Source organism: Pygocentrus nattereri, chromosome 7 (assembly GCF_015220715.1).
Source record: "Pygocentrus nattereri isolate fPygNat1 chromosome 7, fPygNat1.pri, whole genome shotgun sequence".
Lineage (NCBI taxonomy): Eukaryota > Metazoa > Chordata > Actinopteri > Characiformes > Serrasalmidae > Pygocentrus > Pygocentrus nattereri.
The window spans coordinates 25,532,461-25,556,237 of record NC_051217.1 but is presented as its reverse complement, the minus strand read 5'-3'; the positions used below and the strand labels follow the sequence as shown (position 1 = coordinate 25,556,237).

At 40.4% G+C, this 23,777-nt stretch overlaps 1 protein-coding gene across 1 annotated transcript in view; it reads left to right on the top strand.

Annotated features, from left to right (window-relative positions):
* Nucleotides 1-23,476, top strand: part of prx (periaxin) — a 38,402-nt gene extending 14,926 nt beyond the window's left edge. Inside the window, exons 3-8 of the mRNA XM_017723411.2 lie at nt 4,151-4,206; nt 5,247-5,354; nt 6,460-6,582; nt 8,208-8,367; nt 8,613-8,806; nt 8,942-23,476. Of these exons, the coding sequence (XP_017578900.2) occupies nt 4,151-4,206; nt 5,247-5,354; nt 6,460-6,582; nt 8,208-8,367; nt 8,613-8,806; nt 8,942-22,612 (14,312 nt within the window). The 3' untranslated portion in view covers nt 22,613-23,476. The remainder of the gene's footprint in view (nt 1-4,150; nt 4,207-5,246; nt 5,355-6,459; nt 6,583-8,207; nt 8,368-8,612; nt 8,807-8,941) is intronic.
* Nucleotides 23,477-23,777: the final 301 nt, after the last annotated feature.

Genomic DNA, 23,777 nt, shown 5'->3' with positions numbered 1-23,777 from the left:
TTAATCTTCCTGGGGATTGATTAGTTTGATTAGCTGTCCTGGGGTTTGATTTGTTTGGTTAGCTTTCTTGGGGTTTGATTTGTTTGGTTAACTTTCCTGGGGATTGATTAGTTTGATTAGCTGTCCTGGGGTTTGATTTGTTTGGTTAGCTTTCCTGGGGTTTGATCAGTTTGCTTAGCTTTCCTGGGGTTTGTTTAGTTTGGTTAGCTTTCCTGGGGTTTGATTAGTTTGATTAGCTTTCCTGGGGTTTGATTAGTTTGATTAGCTTTCCTGGGGTTTGATTAGTTTGGTTAGCTTTCCATGGGGTTGATTGGTTTGATTAATCTTCCTGGGGATTGATTAGTTTAATTAGCTTCCTTTGTGTTTGATTGGTTTGGTTATCTTTCCGGGGCTTTGAATAGTTTGTTTTGCTTTTCTGGGGTTTGATTCGTTTGATTAGCTTTCTTGGGGTTTGATTTGTTTGGTTAACTTTCCTGGGGTTTGATTAGTTTGATTAGCTTTCCTGGGGTTTGATTTGTTTGGTTAACTTTCCTGGGGTTTGATTAGTTTGATTAACTTTCCTGGGGTTTGATTAGTTAGGTTAGCTTTCCATGGGGTTGATTGGTTTGATTAATCTTCCTGGGGATTGATTAGTTTAATTAGCTTCCTTTGTGTTTGATTGGTTTGGTTATCTTTCCGGGGCTTTGAATAGTTTGTTTTGCTTTTCTGGGGTTTGATTCGTTTGATTAGCTTTCTTGGGGTTTGATTTGTTTGGTTAACTTTCCTGGGGTTTGATTAGTTTGATTAGCTTTCCTGGGGTTTGATTTGTTTGGTTAACTTTCCTGGGGTTTGATTAGTTTGATTAACTTTCCTGGGGTTTGATTAGTTAGGTTAGCTTTCCATGGGGTTGATTGGTTTGATTAATCTTTCTGGGGATTGATTAGTTTAATTAGCTTCCCTTGGGTTTGATTAGCTTTACTTGGGGTTGATTGGTTTGATTAATCTTCCTGGGGATTGATTAGTTTGATTAGCTGTCCTGGGGTTTGATTTGTTTGGTTAGCTTTCCTGGGGTTTGATCAGTTTGCTTAGCTTTCCTGGGGTTTGTTTAGTTTGGTTAGCTTACTTGGGGTTTGATTAGCTTTCCTGGGGTTTGATTAGTTTGGTTAGCTTTCCATGGGGTTGATTGGTTTGATTAATCTTCCTGGGGATTAATTAGTTTAATTAGCTTCCCTTGGGTTTGATTAGTTTGGTTAGCTTTCCTTGGGGTTGATTGGTTTGGTTAGCTTTCCATGGGGTTGATTGGTTTGATTAATCTTCCTGGGGATTAATTAGTTTAATTAGCTTCCCTTGGGTTTGATTAGTTTGGTTAGCTTTCCTTGGGGTTGATTGGTTTGATTAGCTTTCCATGGGGTTGATTGGTTTGATTAATCTTCCTGGGGATTGATTAGTTTAATTAGCTTCCTTTGTGTTTGATTAGTTTGGTTATCTTTCCGGGGGTTTGAATAGTTTGTTTTGCTTTTCTGGGGTTTGATTTGTTTGATTAGCTTTCTTGGGGTTTGATTTGTTTGGTTAACTTTCCTGGGGTTTGATTAGTTTGATTAGCTTTCCTGGGGTTTGATTAGTTTGGTTAGCTTTCCATGGGGTTGATTGGTTTGATTAATCTTTCTGGGGATTGATTAGTTTAATTAGTTTCCCTTGGGTTTGATTAGTTTGATTAGCTTTCCTTGGGGTTGATTGGTTTGATTAATCTTCCTGGGGATTGATTAGTTTAATTAGCTTCCCTTGGGTTTGATTAGTTTGATTAGCTTTCCTTGGGGTTGATTGGTTTGATTAATCTTCCTGGGGATTGATTAGTTTGATTAGCTTTCCTGGGCTTTGATTAGTTTGGTTAGCTTTCCTTGGGGTTGATTGGTTTGATTAATCTTCCTGGGGATTGATTAATTTGATTCGCTTTCATGGGGATTCATCAGTTTGATTAGCTTTCCTGGGGTTTGATTAGTTTGATTAGCTTTCCTGGGGTTTGATTTGTTTGGTTAGCTTACCTGGGGTTTGATTATTTTGATTAGCTTTCCTGGGGTTTGATTCGTTTGGTTAGCTTTCCTGGAGTTTGATTAGTTTGTTTAGCTTTCCTGGGGTTTGATTAGTTTGATTAGCTTTCCTGGGGTTTGATTAGTTTGATTAGCTTTCCTGGGGTTTGATTAGTTTGATTAGCTTTCCTGGGGTTTGATTAGTTTGTTTAGCTGTCCAGGGGTTTGGCTAATGCCACTGGTTGCTCATTGTGAAACTCATTAATATTACAACTTTCTTATCCCCAGGGCTGTTAATGCCAGCTATGAGTTCGTATGGCCGGGAGAGACACCTGATAGTGTCTTCTGGTGAGGAATGTGAAGCACTCAGTTACGGAACACCATCAGAATCCCTGAGCGCTTGAAAGCAACCTAATCCACGCTGGTCGGTGGGGTGGGGCACTGCATTCTTTGTCATGCCACAGACCAAAGCACAGCATATACACACATACACAGAGTGGCTGAGAAATTTCACAGGCCAGAGATGTGCTAAGGGTCAGAAAAGCCATGGAAAGAATTTTAACAGCGTAAAGCAGTGTTCTCGATGGTAGTAATGCTAAATTATATGGTCCAGCATCAGTCAACAATCCTGACGTTTTCATTTCTGTACTTCTATTATTGGTCATATTGAGACTGTAATCTGTTAGAATAGGGTAGATTAGGTTAGATTAGTCAGTGGCACATGGATTATAACTACCTATGTACTAACTGTATTGATTAGCGTGATGGTCAGTATCCACTTGATCTGGAAATTTTTTGGCATTAACGGTATTAAAATATGGGTCACACACTTGCACTGCAGCTTAATAGAATGAAACAATACCTTAATTTGAGTGCATTTATACCCAAACTGGATGAGCTGTGTATGGGCTGTTTTTAATATAGTCCCTCATTTTAGGGCACCACACTGTTAGAAATAAAGGTACCATACAGGTACATGTTTCGTTCATCATGGTACAAACAATTTGTGTCCCTTCAAAGCTCCAGGAGTGGTTTTAGGGTCTGATTGTGAACAGTACAATAAAAGCCTGGAGGCGAGGTGGGGTGTGTGTACAGCTTAGAACACATCATTTCTGTGGATTATGGTTCAGTTATGTTCCCTGACTAAAGGTACTGAGATGGAGCCTTGAGGAAACCACCCCGGTGACAAAAAGGGTACTGCCACAGTGACAGTGTTGTACCTTTTTTCTGAGGCTGCAGTGTCAGACTGCGGTCTTTGCTGGCCAAAACTCTGCAGACTTCAGCACACTGCCTCATTAAACATACCTGGTTTAGCTCATTAACTAATTAGCAAGGCCTTCCTGAACTGACTTCAGAGTGTAAACACTTCAACCCTGAAGGCCCCAGTGTGATGCGTCTGTTTTAGGCCACCAAAGGCTTTCAGTCTCAACTTTGCATTTTAATCCTTTAAGAAAGAGAATTAATTTTAAAAATTTACATCTAGCATAAAAATGTTTACATGCACAAGCTCCCATATATTTGCATTGACTTATCCTTGACTTCTTCGGATTCATGCTGCACTTTCACTGAAGCCTGGAGCCTCAAATCTGCTGGTGGTTCCACGCTCGAGGTTATGCTCCATGGGTGGCTATGCTTTTAGTACATTGGGTTTGCGATTACGGAATGAGCTTCCTAATAATCTAGAAAATAACTGATCTGTATCTCAAGACTTTTTTTTTATGAATTAATTTTGTTTTCTTCATTTCCTGTAAAGTGCCTTTAGTTGATGCTGTCCTGAAAGAGTGCTACGTAAATAAAACATATTATTATTATTATTATTATTATTTAGGATTATTTAGCTGGTGATTGCCCTACAAAGTTCCATAATTGCTTTAGGATGTTTTGACTCAGATCAGATGACACACCCAGATTCTACTCTAGATTTAACAACTGGCCAAGGAACTGAAAATCCAGTTGTTGTATTATGAAATAAAAAGCTGAACCAATGTGAAAGCAATAAAATCTATGTAAATATCCAATTACTTATGGCTTTAAATCCATGGATAATACTATTTACATAACTGTTTTCTTTATTTCCACTTACATTGTTATTTTAGATCATATTTGATGCCCATAATTGATTATATGACCTGCTGTGTTTTCAGACTCCGAGAGAGAACTGGAGGACAGTCATGGTCATCCACAGGCCAAAGGTCCAACTGTAAGTGCCCATTCACATTCAAATATGTTATTGTTTAATACTCAACATTTTTCAAAAATGTTCCTCATAATTCAGTGATTAAGGTGTAAATGATGTACACAGAGAGGTTCAGAGTGGGTTTGGTGTAAAAGTATTCAGTTCAGATGTCTTTACATTGGTGGTGATAGGAACCAGGTGTCGCCATGACTACAACAAAGATATAAACATTTTATTTACTATCAAGTTTTCTTTGGGGACTATGGGGACTAATACCTTGCATGTAATCCTCTACAATAAAATGTGTTTTAAAAAATGTTTTTTTAAAACCTTCGTAAACCTTCATAAAACAATGTCAGTGCATTCATATCCATATGTTGTGGTTGGTTAGTGTAGTAGGTAACATCTCTGTCTTCTATGCTGTACACTGGGGTTCAATGCCCCACCTGGGCAAGCACCCTACACTATGCCAAGAAAAGTCCTTGGGCAAGACTCCCAACACCATCTTCACCTCCCTGTGTAAAATAATCAAATTGTAAGTTGCTCTGGATACGAGCATCTGCCAAATGCAATAAATGTAAATATCCATTTCATGTAATAACTTCCTGCAAAGAAGCTTTCAGAGGCATTAAACTGCCTCAAATTTTCTTAAGAATGGAGAATTTCACGTTAAACCACCCTGAATTACTTTGTTCAAATCTGACCCATTTAATTATTGTTTATTATGAGTTTTGAAAATGTTTTGGTAGAATTTCCTGTACAATCCAATGGACATTGAAATATCTTCTTCTGTAAACAAACCAGTCCACTCTGATAGGTCATTACTTGCTACAGTCTAATGCTGAATCCATGTGGTTCCTGCCAAAGTAAGAAACAGGACATTGTGCAGCCCTGTGACCATCACAATGATGCACAAATAAAGGCCGCAAGACCGCAAATGCCCCAGAATGACCTTTCTGTTTGGTTCATGAACTGGAAAAAAAAAAGAGACTGGCCCCTAATCTTCAAAGACAGAACTGGTCTAATCTTGTATTTTGCATTTTCTTGTGTGTGTCTTTGAGCAGGTAAAAGATAAAAAGAGGTCCCCTCCCTCAAGCAGGCCTCCCTCTGCCCCTCAGCTCAGCCAGCACCACTGCATCTCTCCAGACGAGCAGGACAGCCCCGAAAGAGTCGTGAGTACCAATTACCATTTCAACTGTAATTTCCATTTCAACCAGCTTTAATCCACAAGTGTGGATGCAGCCACACATGAGAGAACCACCAACAACTCCCTGACACCAAACATGAGGGAGAAACAGTGAGAGAAACCAAGACTCAGAAGGAAAAAACTCACTAAAAGCATGAGAAAAAAACACTGAGAGGAAACAAGAATCAAAATGAAAACTTTCTAAGAGCATGATGAAGAACCACTGAGAGGAACCAAGGCTCTAAAGAACAAACTCCTTAAGAACATGATGGAGAAACATGAAAAAGAAGCAAGACTCAACAAGAGAAACTCCTGTTGCATGGGAAATAAACAATGAGCAGAATCCAGACTCAAAAGGACAAACTCCCTAAGAGCGTGAGGAAGAAACATGGCAAGGAACCAGGAAGAACCACTGAGAGGAACCAAAACTTAATGGAGAACCTCCCTACAAGCATGTTGAAAAAACAAGACGGAACCAAGACTCTGCAGGAGAAACTCCTTTTGCATGAGAAAGAACCACTGAAAAGTAGCACAACTCAAAAGGAAGAGCTCCCAAAGAACATGATGAAGAACCTCTGACAGGAACCAAGACATAAAAGGAGAACCCACCTTCATGTGGGCTGTACCAGATAGTGGAAAAAACAGGAATAGAGTGAGCACAGTGGTTTCCAACCCTGGACCCGAAGAACCCATGTTCTGCACACTTTAGATTGCCCCCCTAAACTACCTATTCCAGCTCTAGCAACACTTATTGATCAGTTGATTAGTGCAGGTGTTTTAAGCCAGGAAGCACCAAACTATGCATGGCTAAGGTTGAAAGCAACAATCTAAAGATTCTTAAGTTAAGTGATACTTTTTTAATCCAACAACAAGGGAAATTTAACCCATCCCCCAACCTTCCGGTCACAGGGCCAGCTCCCTAACCTCCAGCCCACAACTGCCCCTTATTGACAGATTTGTCATAGACAATGGCTGCATGTGTGACACCATTAATTTCAGTAAAATTCTGCTTGTCCATGTGATTTGTACAAAATAAATCTGTATGTTGACAACAGACAACTACATTTTGGTATCTCACAACTTTGTTTCAGGTTCAGAAGGAGAAACTCCATGCAGAACTAAAGCAGGTTCTAAGTCAAAAGAGAAGCCACCTGAAAGAGAGTCACTCAACACTTGAAGGGATGGATCCTCCAGAGAAGAATAGTGAATCTGTGGTAATCCTCTTTATACCGACGACCATTACATCAGCCAAACAATAGATCATACAGAACATCAAGAGCCAGCAAGGTGCTTTAAAGTGTAGAGATCACTGGGTTTGGCTTACCATCAGATTCAGATCCTTCTATTAATGCCCGTGTTCTGCTTAATGATGAAATTGCCCAACATCTTTCTCTGGATAAAACAGGCAGTTTTGTTAAAAATGTTTCTGCATAGATCTACAGTCACGCTAGACACTTGAATTTTGCATCACCTTGCAAAATAAGAAGACCAAGGCAGAATTACCAGAAGTCTATTGTCGTAAAAATATCATTCATTTTGCTGCAGTTAGTATAAAAACTTGCCAAAAGTAAAAATAATCCTACCAGATAATCATATAGTCACTTAGCCAAGAAGCCAAGATCACCATGCTGGATTAAACAGTCCCTCAGAGAACTGCCCTTTTCAAAAAGGTTCATGGAAGCTCTCTAAAGGGTTCCATCACTGTGGCAACCTGAGGAAGCCCAAAAAGGTGCCTTCAGTATCCTTTTATTTTAAGGTATAACCTAGCAGTTACCATGCTTGATAACTCACTTACCATAAACAGTAACAACACAAAAGTAAAAATCATCATCATCATCGTTAACCTCTTAGTTCAGGTAGGGTCGCAGTAGCAGTTGGGAGAGCAGAGAATCTCAGAATGCCCTGCCCTCCGCAACTTCCTCCCACTCATTCCCGGGGACCCCAAGCTTGAAGATGTAATCCCTCCAGGGGATCCAAGGACAACCCCAGGGGTTTTGTCCCGGTAGGCCGTGCGTGGTACACCCCCACATGGAGGTGTCCAGGGGGCATCTGAATCAGATGCCCAAACCACCTAAGCTGGCTCCTCTCAATGCGGAAGAGTAGCGGCTCTACTCTAAGCTCCTCCCAGATAACCAAACTCCTCATCCTATCAAATAGAGTGTAGCGGCCGTCCATTTCCATTTCCATTTCCATTTCCATTGCTTGTATTCGCGATCTCCTTCTTTCGATCATTTCCCACATTTCCCTCATGACCATAGGTCGGGATGTAGACCGACTGGTAAACATAATAATATATAATCCTGACTAAGTGTGTACCAAACAGTCTGTCTTTAATATGTTTATTTATAGCCAATGGGGATGAAATGTTTTGTTTAAACACTGCTTTTCAAAGACCTTCAGAGTTCAATGCAATCTAAGCGGTAACGCTATTGGTCGCAGGCACGGAGTTCACCAAAGTTGACATGAAATTTATTCATTCCAGACTTCAGCATTGTGAATTCCAATGGCATGAATGTAAATATACTGACTGGACCGTAAAGCGATACTTCAGTGAAAAATCAAATTTCCTTTCCTATCACAGTGTAGTCGATCAACTAAGTCATGTTTGGAGTCTACAGTTTCTTAAATTTGTACTGGATCTACAATGTTAATGTAGCTAAGAAGTAATGGAAGATTTCTAAAAAATGTGGCATGTCCATGTGGCAGAAACTACATAATCAGGTCTTTTAGAGATACTGAACAACACAGCTGTGTAAATGTATTGATATTGGATTTATCTGCAAACTGTCACATTAACAATTAAAACATTTTTAACAGTATTAATTATTAATGGGTGCAGGAAGAAGGCTGTGCATCAGAACTAGTGGAAGTGGTGGTGGAGACAGAGGCTGGAGCAGGAGCCAGTGGATACAGCGTTGTTGGTGGAGGGGAGAAGGGCATTTTTGTCAAAGATGTTCTGAAAGATTCCCCAGCAGCAAAGCAACTGAGCCTCCAAAAAGGTAAAAAGAACATACTATTAAGCAGGATTCAGCCATTTTATCTACTGTAGAAGTTCTACTGTTTACAATGCATGCTTTCTTTGAAGGCTGATAAAATAATATGCACATTTTCAAATATGTAGTCAAATTAAATGTTTAAGTGCATGTTTATGATCATTCCAAAAGACGCATCATAGAAAGCTTTGTTTGTCTGCAAGTTTGGTGGAACTATGAGTTACTCTCTGAATCACTGTGTGCCTTTATAGGAGATCAGCTGCTTAGTGCCAGGGTGTATTTTGATAACGTGAAATATGAGGATGCTCTGAAGATCCTTCAGTGTGCAGAACCTTACAAAGTGTCATTCTTCTTGAAGAGGACTGTACCTCAAACTGAAGTCAGCAGTCGTCCAGGTGCACCAAATGTTGAGATAAGAGGACCTAAGGCCAAGATGCAAAGAATGGTAAAGCCTTATTCTACACAAGGATACACTTTAATTATATGAATAAAATGTGTTTCTGCTGTGTTTCTCATGCATTTATGCTACCATGTTCCTGTGATGATTTTCACTTTGGAATACCTTCATGTTTTATTGCAGAGTGTCAAAAGTGTTAAACCGTTTAAAGCCAAAAAGAAAAGAGGAGGAAGATTTGGATTGAAAAGACTGAAAGAGAACAAGAAAGCACAAGATGGAGCAGAAATGGACATTGAGGGTTCACCAGCTAGAATTGACTTTACTCCAGTTGATGTGGAGTTTGCATTCCCAAAGTTTAGGCTGAAGAAACGTGGGAAAGCATCTGCAGAGGCATCAGCGCAACTAGAAGGAGTGGTCACCAGTGTAAGGCAGAAAAAGAAGATCAGATTTCCGAGGACAAAAGCAAAGTCCACTGCAGGAGGTGCTGTAGAAATTTCAACATCAGGAGGGGAGGCAGAGATAACTGGAGCAAAGCTTAAAGCAAAAGGAAAAGGGCCAAAGTTTGGAATGCATTTTCCTCAGACCAAAAAATCCAAAACAGACGCATCATTGGATTACACTGTTGCATTGAATGCTCCTGAGGCTAAACTTCCAAAACCTTCTGTGGAATTTGATTTCAGTTTGTCTAAACCCGAAGTGTATGTTAAGGGTAAGGTTGACCCTGAAGTGAAAGTACCCAAGGGGAATTTAGATGGCGCTGAGACCAAGATAAGGATGCCAAAGGTCAAACTGCCAAAGCTAAGACTCTCCCATCACTCAGATGAAGTTGACGGGGAGGCTGCCACAAAAACGGAAGCAAAATTAAAAATGCCAGCAATTGACATTAGTGTGCCAAATGTGGATGTGGATTTACATATTCCAAAGACCACAGAAACTGTTGATTTCAAAGATGTTGAAATTTGTGATCCAAATGTGAAAGGAATGAAAATCAGCATGCCAGATGTTGACATATCATTACCAAAACTAAGCCTAGACACAAAGCAAACATCTGGAGATGAGATAGATGGATACATGGCTAAAGGGCCCATCATTGGCATCCCAAAAGTTGACATTGCAATGCCCAGTATTGAGAAATCAGACATTAGTCTCCCATCAATAGACATCTCCATTCCAAAGATAACAGGAAAAGACACTGATGTTGAAGGACATACAAGTACAGGGGCAAAATTTGACATGCCAAAATTAGACATCTCCTTGCCAAAAATAACATCTCCTGAAAGCAAAATTAATATTGAAGGACTTAATGTCAGGGGGAAAGAATTTCACACGCCATCAATTGACTTATCATTGCCAAAAGGAAAGTTGAAGGGAGATGTTTCTCTTGAGGCAGATGCTGAAAAGGGTGGCAAGTTTCAAATGCCTCAAGTGGATCTTTCCTTTCCTAAAATGAACTTACCACAAGGTGAAATCAACATTGAAGGGCCTGAGGTTAAAGCTGGAAAATTTAGTATGCCATCTATTGACCTTTCACTGCCAAAGGGAAAAGGGGAAGGACATGTTGAGGTCAAGGGCTCTTCGGGAATGGAAGGAAAATTTAAGATGCCTGTCTCTCTACCAACAGTCAAATTACCACAGGGTGAAATCAGTGTTGAAGGACCTGACATGAAAGGTGGAAAATTCAGTATGCCATCTGTTGATATAGCATTATCAAAAGGAAAAATAGAAGGGTCTACTGAGTTTGAGGAAGGTCAAACTGGGAAAGGAGGAACATTCTACATGCCTCAAATTGATCTGTCTCTGCCAAAAATGAAATTGCCAGAAGGTGAAATTAGTGCTGAGAAGCCTGATATTAAAGGTGGCAAGTTTCGCTTGCCTTCTGTAGATTTGTCCCTTCCTAAAGGAAAAGTGGAATGCAACATTAACACTGAAGGCCATTCTGGAAAAGGAGGAAAGTTTAAAATTCCTGACATAGATCTGTCAGTTTCCAAATTTAAATCACCCCAGGGAGAAATCAATGTTGAAAGTCCTGAAATTACAGGTGGAAAATTTAGTATGCAATCAATTGATGTTTCACTGCCAAAGGGAAAAATTGAGGGAGACACTGATTTTGAGGCAAACGCTGGCAAAGGAAAGTTTCGCATGCCTCAGATTGATCTTTCATTACCGAGAGTTCAAGCCCCATCTGTTGATGTGAATGTAGAAGGCCCTGAAATCAAAAGTGGAAAATTCAGTATGCCATCTGTTGACATATCATTGCCTAAAGGAAAGATACAAGAAGATGTCAGTCTTGAGGCTGACATGAAAAAGGGAGAAAAGTTTACAATGCCCAAATTCAAAATTGGTTTGCCCCAAATGAAATCAACAGGTGGTGATATCAGCATTGAAGCACCTGATGTCAAGCCTGGGAAACTTGAAATGCCGTCCATTGACATTTCATTACCAAAAGGTAATGCTGAAGCAGAAACTGGCATTGAAGGACATTCTAGAAAAGGAGGAAAGTTTGAAATGCCAAACCTCAATATCTCCTTACCAAAAATCAAACTACCTGAAGGTCAAATCAATTTGGAAGGTCCTGAGATCAAAGGTGGCAAGTTTGACATGCACTCTCTTGATATCTCTGTACCAAAACCTAAGATACAGGGACACATCAGTCTTGAAGGAGACGACAAAAAGGAAGGCAAGTTTAAAATGCCCAAAATTGACATGTCTTTACCCCAATTCAAATCAACAGGAGGTGACATCAGTATTGAAGTACCCGATATCAAAGGTGGGAAGTTTCATATGCCACATGTGGATATTTCATTGCCAAAAGGAAAAGTAAAAGGAGGTGCTGATTTTGAAGGTGATGCTGGTAAAAGGGGACAGTTTCATATGCCCAATGTTGATTGTTCCCTACCAAAAATGGAATACCCAGAGGTAGATCTAAATGTTGAGTGGCCAAAAGGGGGAAAAGTTGGTTTGCCAACTATAGACCTTTCTCTGCCCCAAGGAAAAGTGGAGGGAGGTCTGGATGTTGGCCATTCTGGGAAAGGAGGAAAGTTTGATATGCCCAAATTTGATATAGCTCTCCCTAAGGTCAAGGCTCCTGAGATTGATATTTCCATGCCAAAGATGAAGTTACGAGAGAGTGAGGTTAGTGTTGAAGGCCCTGATGTCAAAACTGGGAAATTCGGCCTGCCATCCTTTGACATATCATTACCAAAAGGAAAGACTGAAGGAGAAATTGGCATTGAAGAACATTCTGGAAAAGGCGGAAAGTTTGAAATGCCAAAACTTGATATCTCCTTACCAAAAATGAAATTACCCGAAGGTGAAATCAATGTGGAAGGTCCTGACATCAAGGGTGGCAAGTTTCACATGCCCTCTGTTGATATTTCTCTACCAAAACCTACAATAGAGGGAGACATCAGTCTTGAAGGAGGGAAAGTTGATGTAGAAGCGCCTGATGTCAAAGGTGGAAAGTTTCATATGCCAGACATTGACATTTCATTGCCAAAAGGAAAAGTAAAGGGGGCTGCTGAGATTAAAGGTGATGCTGGTAAAGGGGGCAAGTTTCATATGCCCCAAATTGATCTTTCCCTACCAAGAAGGAAATCTCCAAAGATTGATATAAATGTTGAGGGGCCTAAAGGGGGAAAAGTTGGTTTGCCAACTGTAGAGCTTTCTCTGCCTCAAGGACAAATGGAGGGAGATCTCAATGCTGGACATTCTGGGAAAGGTGGAAAGTTTGAAATGCCCAAATTTGATATATCTCTCCCTAAGGTCAAGGCTCCTGAGGTGGATATTTCCTTGCCAAACATAAAATTACCAGAAGGGGATGTTAACATTGAAGGTCCTGATGTCAAAACTGGAAAATTCAGTCTGCCAGCCACTGACATATCATTATCAAAAGGAAAGGCTGAAGGGTATTCAGGCAAAGCAGGAAAGTTTGAAATGCCAAAACTTGATATCTCCTTACCTAAAATGAAATTACCTGAAGGTGAAATCAATGTGGAAGGTCCTGACATCAAGGGTGGCAAGTTTCACATGCCCTCTGTTGATATTTCTCTAACAAAACCTACGATAGAGGGAGACATCAGTCTTGAAGGACGGAAAGTTGATGTAGAAGCGCTTGATGTCAAAGGTGGAAAGTTTCATATGCCAGACATTGACATTTCATTGCCAAAAGGAAAAGTAAAGGGGGCTGCTGAGCTTAAAGGTGATGCTGGTAAAGGGGGCAAGTTTCATATGCCCCAAGTTGATCTTTCCCTACCAAGAATGAAATCTCCAAAGATTGATATAAATGTTGAGGGGCCTAAAGGGGGAAAAGTTGGTTTGCCAACTGTAGAGTTTTCTCTGCCTCAAGGACAAATGGAGGGAGATCTCAATGCTGGACTTTCTGGGAAAGGTGGAAAGTTTGAAATGCCCAAATTTGATATATCTCTCCCTAAGGTCAAGGCTCCTGAAGTTGATATTTCCATGCCAAAAATCAAGTTACCAGAGGGTGAGGTTAAAGTTGAAGGTCCTGACTTCAAAACTGGAAAATTCAGCTTGCCATCCATTGATATATCATTACCTAAAGGAAAGGCTGAAGGAGAAATTGGCATTGAAGGCCATTCAGGCAAAAGAGGAAAGTTTGAAATGCCAAAACTTGATATCTCCTTACCTAAAATGAAATTACCCGAGGGTGAAATCAATGTGGAAGGTCCTGACATCAAGGGTGGCAAGTTTCACATGCCCTCTGTTGATATTTCTCTACCAAAACCTACTATAGAGGGAGACATCAGTCTTGAAGGAGGGAAAGTTGACGTAGAAGCGCCTGATGTCAAAGGTGGAAAGTTTCATATGCCAGACATTGACATTTCATTGCCAAAAGGAAAAGTAAAGGGGGCTGCTGAGCTTAAAGGTGATGCTGGTAAAGGGGGCAAGTTTCATATGCCCCAAATTGATCTTTCCCTACCAAGAAGGAAATCTCCAAAGATTGATATAAATGTTGAGGGGCCTAAAGGGGGAAAAGTTGGCTTGCCAACTGTAGAGCTTTCTCTGCCTCAAGGACAAATGGAGGGAGATCTCAATGCTGGACATTCTGGGAAAGGTGGAAAGTTTGAAATGCCTAAATTTGATATATCTCTCCCTAAGGTCAAGGCTCCTGAGGTGGATATTTCCTTGCCAAAGATGAAATTACCAGAAGGGGATGTTAACATTGAAGGTTCTGATGTCAAAACTGGAAAATTCAATCTGCCATCCTTTGACATATCATTACCTAAAGGAAAGGCTGAAGGAGAAATTGGCATTGAAGGACATTCAGGCAAAGCAGGAAAGTTTGAAATGCCAAAACTTGATATCTCCTTACCAAAAATGAAATTACCCGAAGGTGAAATCAATGTGGAAGGTCCTGACATCAAGGGTGGCAAGTTTCACATGCCCTCTGTTGATATTTCTCTACCAAAACCTACAATAGAGGGAGACATCAGTCTTGAAGGAGGGAAAGTTGACGTAGAAGCGCCTGATGTCAAAGGTGGAAAGTTTCATATGCCAGACATTGACATTTCATTGCCAAAAGGAAAAGTAAAGGGGGCTGCTGAGCTTAAAGGTGATGCTGGAAAAGGAGGCAAGTTTCATATGCCCCAAATAGATCTTTCCCTACCAAGAATGAAATCTCCAAAGATCGATATAAATGTTGAGGGGCCTAAAGGGGGAAAAGTTGGTTTGCCAACTGTAGAGCTTTCTCTGCCTCAAGGACAAATGGAAGGAGATCTCAATGCTGGACATTCTGGGAAAGGTGGAAAGTTTGAAATGCCCAAGTTTGATATATCTCTCCCTAAGGTCAAGGCTCCTGAGGTGGATATTTCCTTGCCAAAGATGAAATTACCAGAAGGGCATGTTAACATTGAAGGTCCTGATGTCAAAACTGGAAAATTCAATCTGCCATCCTTTGACATATCATTCCCTAAAGGAAAGGCTGAAGGAGAAATTGGCATTGAAGGACATTCAGGCAAAGCAGGAAAGTTTGAAATGCCAAAACTTGATATCTCCTTACCAAAAATGAAATTACCCGAGGGTGAAATCAATGTGGAAGGTCCTGACATCAAGGGTGGCAAGTTTCACATGCCCTCTGTTGATATTTCTCTACCAAAACCTGCAATAGAGGGAGACATCAGTCTTGAAGGAGGGAAAGTTGACGTAGAAGCGCCTGATGTCAAAGGTGGAAAGTTTCATATGCCAGACATTGACATTTCATTGCCAAAAGGAAAAGTAAAGGGGGCTGCTGAGCTTAAAGGTGATGCTGGAAAAGCAGGCAAGTTTCATATGCCCCAACTAGATCTTTCCCTACCAAGAATGAAATCTCCAAAGATTGATATAAATGTTGAGGGGCCTAAAGGGGGAAAAGTTGGTTTGCCAACTGTAGAGCTTTCTCTGCCTCAAGGACAAATGGAGGGAGATCTCAATGCTGGACATTCTGGGAAAGGTGGAAAGTTTGAAATGCCCAAATTTGATATATCTCTCCCTAAGGTCAAGGCTCCTGAAGTTGATATTTCCATGCCAAAAATCAAGTTACCAGAGGGTGAGGTTAAAGTTGAAGGTCCTGATTTCAAAACTGGAAAATTCAGCCTGCCATCCATTGACATATCATTACCTAAAGGAAAGGCTGAAGGAGAAATTGGCATTGAAGGCCATTCAGGCAAAAGAGGAAAGTTTGAAATGCCAAAACTTGATATCTCCTTACCTAAAATGAAATTACCCGAGGGTGAAATCAATGTGGAAGGTCCTGACATCAAGGGTGGCAAGTTTCACATGCCCTCTGTTGATATTTCTCTACCAAAACCTACTATAGAGGGAGACATCAGTCTTGAAGGAGGGAAAGTTGACGTAGAAGCGCCTGATGTCAAAGGTGGAAAGTTTCATATGCCAGACATTGACATTTCATTGCCAAAAGGAAAAGTAAAGGGGGCTGCTGAGATTAAAGGTGATGCTGGTAAAGGGGGCAAGTTTCATATGCCCCAATTTGATCTTTCCCTACCAAGAAGGAAATCTCCAAAGATTGATATAAATGTTGAGGGGCCTAAAGGGGGAAAAGTTGGCTTGCCAACTGTAGAGCTTTCTCTGCCTCAAGGACAAATGGAGGGAGATCTCAATGCTGGACATTCTGGGAAAGGTGGAAAGTTTGAAATGCCTAAATTTGATATATCTCTCCCTAAGGTCAAGGCTCCTGAGGTGGATATTTCCTACCCAAAGATGAAATTACCAGAAGGGGATGTTAACATTGAAGGTTCTGATGTCAAAACTGGAAAATTCAATCTGCCATCCTTTGACATATCATTACCTAAAGGAAAGGCTGAAGGAGAAATTGGCATTGAAGGACATTCAGGCAAAGCAGGAAAGTTTGAAATGCCAAAACTTGATATCTCCTTACCAAAAATGAAATTACCCGAAGGTGAAATCAATGTGGAAGGTCCTGACATCAAGGGTGGCAAGTTTCACATGCCCTCTGTTGATATTTCTCTACCAAAACCTACAATAGAGGGAGACATCAGTCTTGAAGGAGGGAAAGTTGACGTAGAAGCGCCTGATGTCAAAGGTGGAAAGTTTCATATGCCAGACATTGACATTTCATTGCCGAAAGGAAAAGTAAAGGGGGCTGCTGAGCTTAAAGGTGATGCTGGTAAAGGGGGCAAGTTTCATATGCCCCAAATAGATCTATCCCTACCAAGAATGAAATCTCCAAAGATTGATATAAATGTTGAGGGGCCTAAAGGGGGAAAAGTTGGTTTGCCAACTGTAGAGCTTTCTCTGCCTCAAGGACAAATGGAGGGAGATCTCAATGCTGGACATTCTGGGAAAGGTGGAAAGTTTGAAATGCCCAAATTTGATATATCTCTCCCTAAGGTCAAGGCTCCTGAAGTTGATATTTCCATGCCAAAAATCAAGTTACCAGAGGGTGAGGTTAAAGTTGAAGGTCTTGATTTCAAAACTGGAAAATTCAGCCTGCCATCCATTGACATATCATTACCTAAAGGAAAGGCTGAAGGAGAAATTGGCATTGAAGGCCATTCAGGCAAAAGAGGAAAGTTTGAAATGCCAAAACTTGATATCTCCTTACCTAAAATGAAATTACCCGAGGGTGAAATCAATGTGGAAGGTCCTGACATCAAGGGTGGCAAGTTTCACATGCCCTCTGTTGATATTTCTCTACCAAAACCTACTATAGAGGGAGACATCAGCCTTGAAGGAGGGAAAGTTGACGTAGAAGCGCCTGATGTCAAAGGTGGAAAGTTTCATATGCCAGACATTGACATTTCATTGCCAAAAGGAAAAGTAAAGGGGGCTGCTGAGCTTAAAGGTGATGCTGGGAAAGGGGGCAAGTTTCATATGCCCCAAATAGATCTATCCCTACCAAGAATGAAATCTCCAAAGATTGATATAAATGTTGAGGGGCCTAAAGGGGGTGAAGTTGGCTTGCCAACTGTAGAGCTTTCCCTGCCTCAAGGACAAATGGAGGGAGATCTCAATGCTGGACATTCTGGGAAAGGTGGAAAGTTTGAAATGCCCAAATTTGATATATCTCTCCCTAAGGTCAAGGCTCCTGAAGTTGATATTTCCAAATCAAAAATCAAGTTACCAGAGGGTGAGGTTAAAGTTGAAGGTCCTGACTTCAAAACTGGAAAATTCAGCTTGCCATCCATTGACTTAACATTACCTAAAGGAAAGGCTGAAGGAGAAATTGGCATTGAAGGCCATTCAGGCAAAAGAGGAAAGTTTGAAATGCCAAAACTTGATATGTCCTTACCTAAAATGAAATTACCCGAGGGTGAAATCAATGTGGAAGGTCCTGACATCAAGGGTGGCAAGTTTCACATGCCCTCTGTTGATATTTCTCTAACAAAACCTACGATAGAGGGAGACATCAGTCTTGAAGGAGGGAAAGTTGATGTAGAAGGGCCTGATGTCAAAGGTGGAAAGTTTCATATGCCAGACATTGACATCTCATTGCCAAAAGGAAAAGTAAAGGGGGCTGCTGAGCTTAAAGGTGATGCTGGGAAAGGGGGCAAGTTTCATATGCCCCAAGTTGATCTTTCCCTACCAAGAATGAAATCTCCAAAGACGGATATAAATGTTGAGGGGCCTAAGGGGGGAAAAGTTGGTATCCCAACTGTAGAGCTTTTTCTGCCACAAGGAAAATTGAAGGGTGATTATGATGCTGGATATTCAGGGAAAGGGGGAACGTTTGAAATGCCCAAATTTGACATATCTCTCCCTAAGGTCAAGGCTCCTGAAGTTGATATTTCCATACCAAAAATCAAGTTACCAGAGGGTGAGGTTAATGTTGAATATCCTGATGTCAAAACTGGAAAATTCAGCTTGCCATCCATTGACATATCATTCCTGAAAGGAAAGGCTGAAGGAGAAATTTACATTGAGGGACATTCTCGGAAAGGAGGAAAAATTGAAATGCCAAAACTTGATATCTCCTTACCAAAACTGACATTACCTGAAGGTCAAATTAAAATCGAAGGGCCAGACATGAAAGGTAAAAATGTGCCTGACATCAGTGTTAGTGGAGGCACAGGTGGAAATATAAAGCTGCCAGCTGTGAAGCTACCAACGGTTGACATTTCAGCACCCCGAGTTGACCTTGAGTTTGGCCTTCCAAAAACAAAAAGCAGTGACAGAGAGCATATTCATCTTCTGAAAGCTGAAGGCAGTACACCATCATCTGGTGTAAGTTTTGAAGTTCCAGATGTGACTCTAAAAATACCAAAAACATCACTTCCTAAATTTGGTGGAAAATTTAAAAGTAGAGAAGTAGAAATTCCTGGCTTGTCTGCTGATTTGGATGTGGAGAGATGCTCCCCATCTGTAGAGATTGATACTGATGTAAAAATAAAAGGTAAAATGAAGAAGCCGAAAATCAAAATGCCCTCTTTTGGTATCTCCAAAAAGGATGGAAATGTAAGTGGACCAGAATTTGAAATGAAGATGAAAATGGGAGAAGGGGATATTACAAAACCAGAAATCAAAGTGCAAAGTCCTGAAGACAAAGCTAAATACAAACTAAAACTACCTAAATTTAAGATGCCTAAAATAAAACTTCCAGAAGCGAATGTGGATGTTTCACTTAATGTGGATAGAGAGATCAAAGGTGACTTCAAAGCTTCATCCTTGGACACAAAAGGAAAGATAAAAATGCCATCAGTTGAGATATGCTTGCCATCAGCAAATATACCAGAACGTGAGGCATTGCTACCAAAAACTGAGGTTGATGTGTCTGAAGCGGATATCTCGGGTTATGAGGGTAGCTTAAAAATTCCAAAGATGCCAACTATTGATATATCAGTACCAAAGGTTGATTTGGATGTTGCCTTACCAAAGGTAAAACATGATGTGTCAGTTGACTCCAGTTTTTCTGATATCAACATTGAAATTGATAAACTAAAGATGCCACATATAAAAATGCCAAAAGTAGACATATCATTACCTGAAGGGAGAACAGGGGGCATTGACACACCAGAACTGGAGGTAGAAGGCAAAGGTGGCAAGTTCAAGATGCCAAAAATTACAGTGCCAACTGTGGACATATCAATACCCCATGGGAAAAAGGGAGATGTGGATAAAGGTGGGAAATTCAAAATACCTGATGTTCAAATGCCTAAAATAGATATTTCACTACCTCACAGCAAAGTAGGCATAGATACTTTAGATCTAGAAACTGGAGGACATGGTGGCAAGTTCAAGATGCCAAAAATGACAATGCCAGCAGTGGACATATCACTGCCCCATGGAAAAACAGATGTGGATACCTCCGGCTTGGAAATGGAAGGAAAAGGTGGGAAATTCAAGATACCTGATGTTAAAGTGCCTAAAATAGATATTTCACTACCCCATGGCAAAGTAGACATAGATACACCAGATCTGGAAACTGATGGACAAGGTGGCAAATTCAAGATGCCAAACATTTCAATGCCTACAGTGGACATATCACTGCCCAAAGGCAACAAAGAAGAAATGAGTGCTCCAGAACTAAAAGTAGAAGCGGAAGCAAAAGGTGGAAAGTTCACAATGCCCAAAATCACAATGCCAACTGTGAACATTTCTATGCCCCATGGACGTATGGGTCATGGACACTTCAGTCCTCCAGAACTGGATGCTGATGGAAAGGGTGGAGCATTCAAGATGCCAAAGGTTGACCTACATATTCCAAAAGGTAAAACAGGAGACATTGATACACCACAACTGGAAGTTCAAGGAGGTATATTCAAAATGCCCAACATTAAAATGCCAAAAATAGATATATCCCTACCTGAAGGAAAAGCAGGAAACATTGATGTGCCAGAGGTTGAGGGACAAGGAGGAAAATTCAGCATGCCAAAAATCATAATGCCAACCATTGACATATCTGTACCAACAGGCAACACAGGAGAGCTGGAAGTTGGAGGCAGTGGAAAATTCAAGATGCCAGAGGTGGATATTTCATTACCGAAAGAAATAAAAGGAGAAATACAATTGCCTGAAGTGGAAGCTGAGGGAAGACCAAGCAAATTCAAGCTGCCTGATGTTAAAATGCCTAAAATAGATATTTCATTGCCTCATGGTAAAGCAGATATTGATAATCCAGATTTGGAAATGGAATGTGGGAAATTTAAGATGCCAAATGTTACAATGCCACAAGTAGACATATCACTGCCCAAAGGGAAAAAAGGAGAAATTAGTGGTCCAGATTTCAATGGTGAGGGAGGTGGAAAATTAAGGAGGCCAGACATTAAAATGCCACAAGTAGATATTTCACTACCAAAGGGAAAAACAGCTGATATTGATGCACCAGAACTGGAGCTTGTGGGGCAAGATGGGAAATTCAGGATGCCAAAAATTACAATGCCAGCAGCAGAAATATCACCACTCAAAGGTAAATCTGGAGCACTTGATGCTTCAGAAGTAGAAATTGATGTTAAAGGTGGGAAATTCAAGTTGCCTGATGTTAAAATGCCTGAGATAAAAATGCCTAAGGTGGATATATCTTTAGCTCAAGGAACAACAGATGATGAAATCACAGGAGATGGTAAATTCAAGATGACAGACATTAAATTACCAACAGTAGACATCTCTGTGCCTAAAGGAATATCTGGAGATGCAAATGCATCATGTCCTGCTAGTGATATTGTCACTGGCCAAGCCAAAGTGGGAGAAGAAGGTAAATTTAAAATGAAAATGCCAAAAATATCTATAGAGGCCCTAAAAGGGCATCTAGAATTGGATGTTGGCTTATCAAAGGATGGAGAAATGGAAAGAAAGAAGAATGAGCTGACAGACATTGACCTTAGCTCAACTCCAACTAAGGGAAAAGTAAAGGGGCCAAAAGTGAAGGGTACAAAGTTCAACATTGGAATGCCAAAAGTTAAGTCTTCTGGACTAGAGACAGACATAAGTAAGTCAGGAAAAGTTGATGCAGGGATTGGCGGAGGAGTCAAGATTAAGAAGTCTAAAGAAGAGGTTGATGTGGACATAGAGGGAGGTCAGGAATCATCCTCAAAACTCTCTAAAATCAAACTGCCTGAAGTAGAGATCTGTGGTCCTACCATAAAGAGCAAAGGCCAAGGAAAATCAGCATCTTCACAACCCACTGTTGAAGATGCTGATCCAGGCCATGGCTTCTTGTTGCCTAATATTGAAATAAAAGCACAAAAGTTTGCAGAATTAGATTTTGATATTGGGGCTACTCAAGATGGCACAGGTGATGATAAAGAGGACACAAAGATGAGTACCACAGTCAAAATACCAAAGTTTGGTGTGGCTCTGCCTTCTTTAAGTGCACCTGAAGCCAAACTCAACATCAAATCACCAAAGTCCAAGGGGTACTCAATCATCACAGGTCCTGAAGTGGAGTATGAGGCCCCTCCTATGCCAAAAGTAAAGAAAGCAGTATTTGTTTTGGTTAATTCCCAAGCAGAAGACTCTGCTGTAACTGGTAAAGCAAGTGCAGAGGCTGGAAAAGGCCCAAAGCTCCAACTGAAGCCAAGTTTTGGAAAGTCACATTCAAAAGGTAAAGGGACAGCTATGAATGGTGACGAAGAGGACATGGAAACAGAAGGAAAGTCAAAGACAAGCAAATTCAAGTTGCCCAAAGTTGAATTTTCCCCAGTAAAAACAGGGGCATATGATGCAGATGATCCTAATGTAAATGGCGACAAAGATGACAAAGCAATGTTTGGAAAGCTGAAGTTTCCCAAAGTTGAGTTTACCTCACCATACTCCAAAGATGCGACTGAAGAGGGAGACCCAGAGATAGGCATGAAACTAGGCAAGAAGGACACTTCAGGAGATGACAAAGATGCTAAAGGATCCAAGACTAAATCAGGAAAGATGTCATTTCCAGGCTTCAGGAAGAAAACAACAAAGCACGAAGAGGAGACTGAGAGCAACATCATAGTGTCCTCAAAAGCCAGAACAGAAATGTTAGCAGAACGGGAGGAGTCAGAATCCCCAATTCAAAGGGTTTCAACTGGTCTTCTCTCAGGGAAGACCTCTGACCAAAGAGAAATGGATTCTGAGGGATATGGCAGAAGCAGAAGGCAAGAAGGGGAAGAAACAGAGGAGGCAACTTGGTTTAAATTACCTACAGTCACTCTTAGCCCTCAGTCCACTAGCACCGTGAAAATCACACCAGAGGGCTCTCCAAAGGAAAGCAGATTCTACAGTGAAGAAGCTTCTGGAGGTTTCTACATGAAAATGCCAAAGATAGAGTTCTCCACTCAGGAATCTTCATCAGAGCATACGGTCACCACAACGGAGGAAGGGACACTTACTGTAGTGACTAAAATGTCAAAATATATGGTGACCGAATCAAAAAGTAGCAGCTCAACGACACACTGGAGTCAGTGAATTTCGGGGAGATGGGTGTTATATGTTTTTATATGTGACTGTGTTGTAGTTTTATTCAGTTTTAAACTATTTATTTTTATTCTGAAAATCAAGAGCTTTTCTGGCATAGAAATAAAACTATTTATTGTAGGAGAGTTTTATTTTGATATATTTGCCACTTACCACAAACAGTTTTGGTAAACCTGTAAAGATAGTAGGTCTTCACACTTTCACATAGAACAGTTGTTGTAGATAATATAAATACATACACAAATGGGTGGGATTTCAACAATTCTCATGATTTTCAGAGGTGTTATATTCAGCTTAATCTGACTTAAGGCAGTTTGAATACACTTGCCGTTTTTACGACTCTTTTTTTTTTTGAAGTTTCAGACTGGAATGCAAGTTCCTGTGCCTTTTTTCTATTGACGCTAAACATTATGGCTGTACCTTATTGAAGTAGAAAGACTGTTCAAGACTTTTTTCATACTTATTCACACAACATGTACATATAAACTGATAAAATTAACCTGTAGTGCAGAATGTGGTATTTAATTCAAGAATTAAGCTTAATGAATGAGCCGTTTTGGTGGTTGAATGCATTAAAATGTGAAACTGTACAATGACAGCATTTCTGTGTTGAAAGGAATATTTTGAGTTGTTGTGAGTGTGAAATTCTCTGGCATATTTTTCATTAACTCCTGCATTGAGGATGAATTAGTTTAAAATGAGCAGCTAGCAATATTACTGTATAGTTTTTGTTTGTGTTGGTTTTTTTAAGGGTTTGCAGTACTGATGAGCATGTCAGAATTTTTATTCTTTTGAAACACAATGTCTCAATTGGATGAAACAAAAAGAAATAAAAACAGTTGGTAACTGCTGCTAGCTTGTTCTTCTATGATTATTGTTCCTGTCTGAATAATCATTATATATCTGTATAATCATTCAATCCTGTTATAGAGAAACCCCAAAGTTGGATAAGAAGTAAAAGAGCAGCTGTAGTCAAGTCTCAAACTACAGTGCAACCTCAATAATCATTTCAAAATAGATCCTACCTGCAAAATTTGGACCCACCTCTCTTAGTTACTGTTGCTATGTCCATCAAACTTTTAGCTTAGGCTGCTTGGCAGCATATGTAGCACTTGTGCTAAAAGACTAGAAAGTTCAGTGGCAAGAAAAAACATTA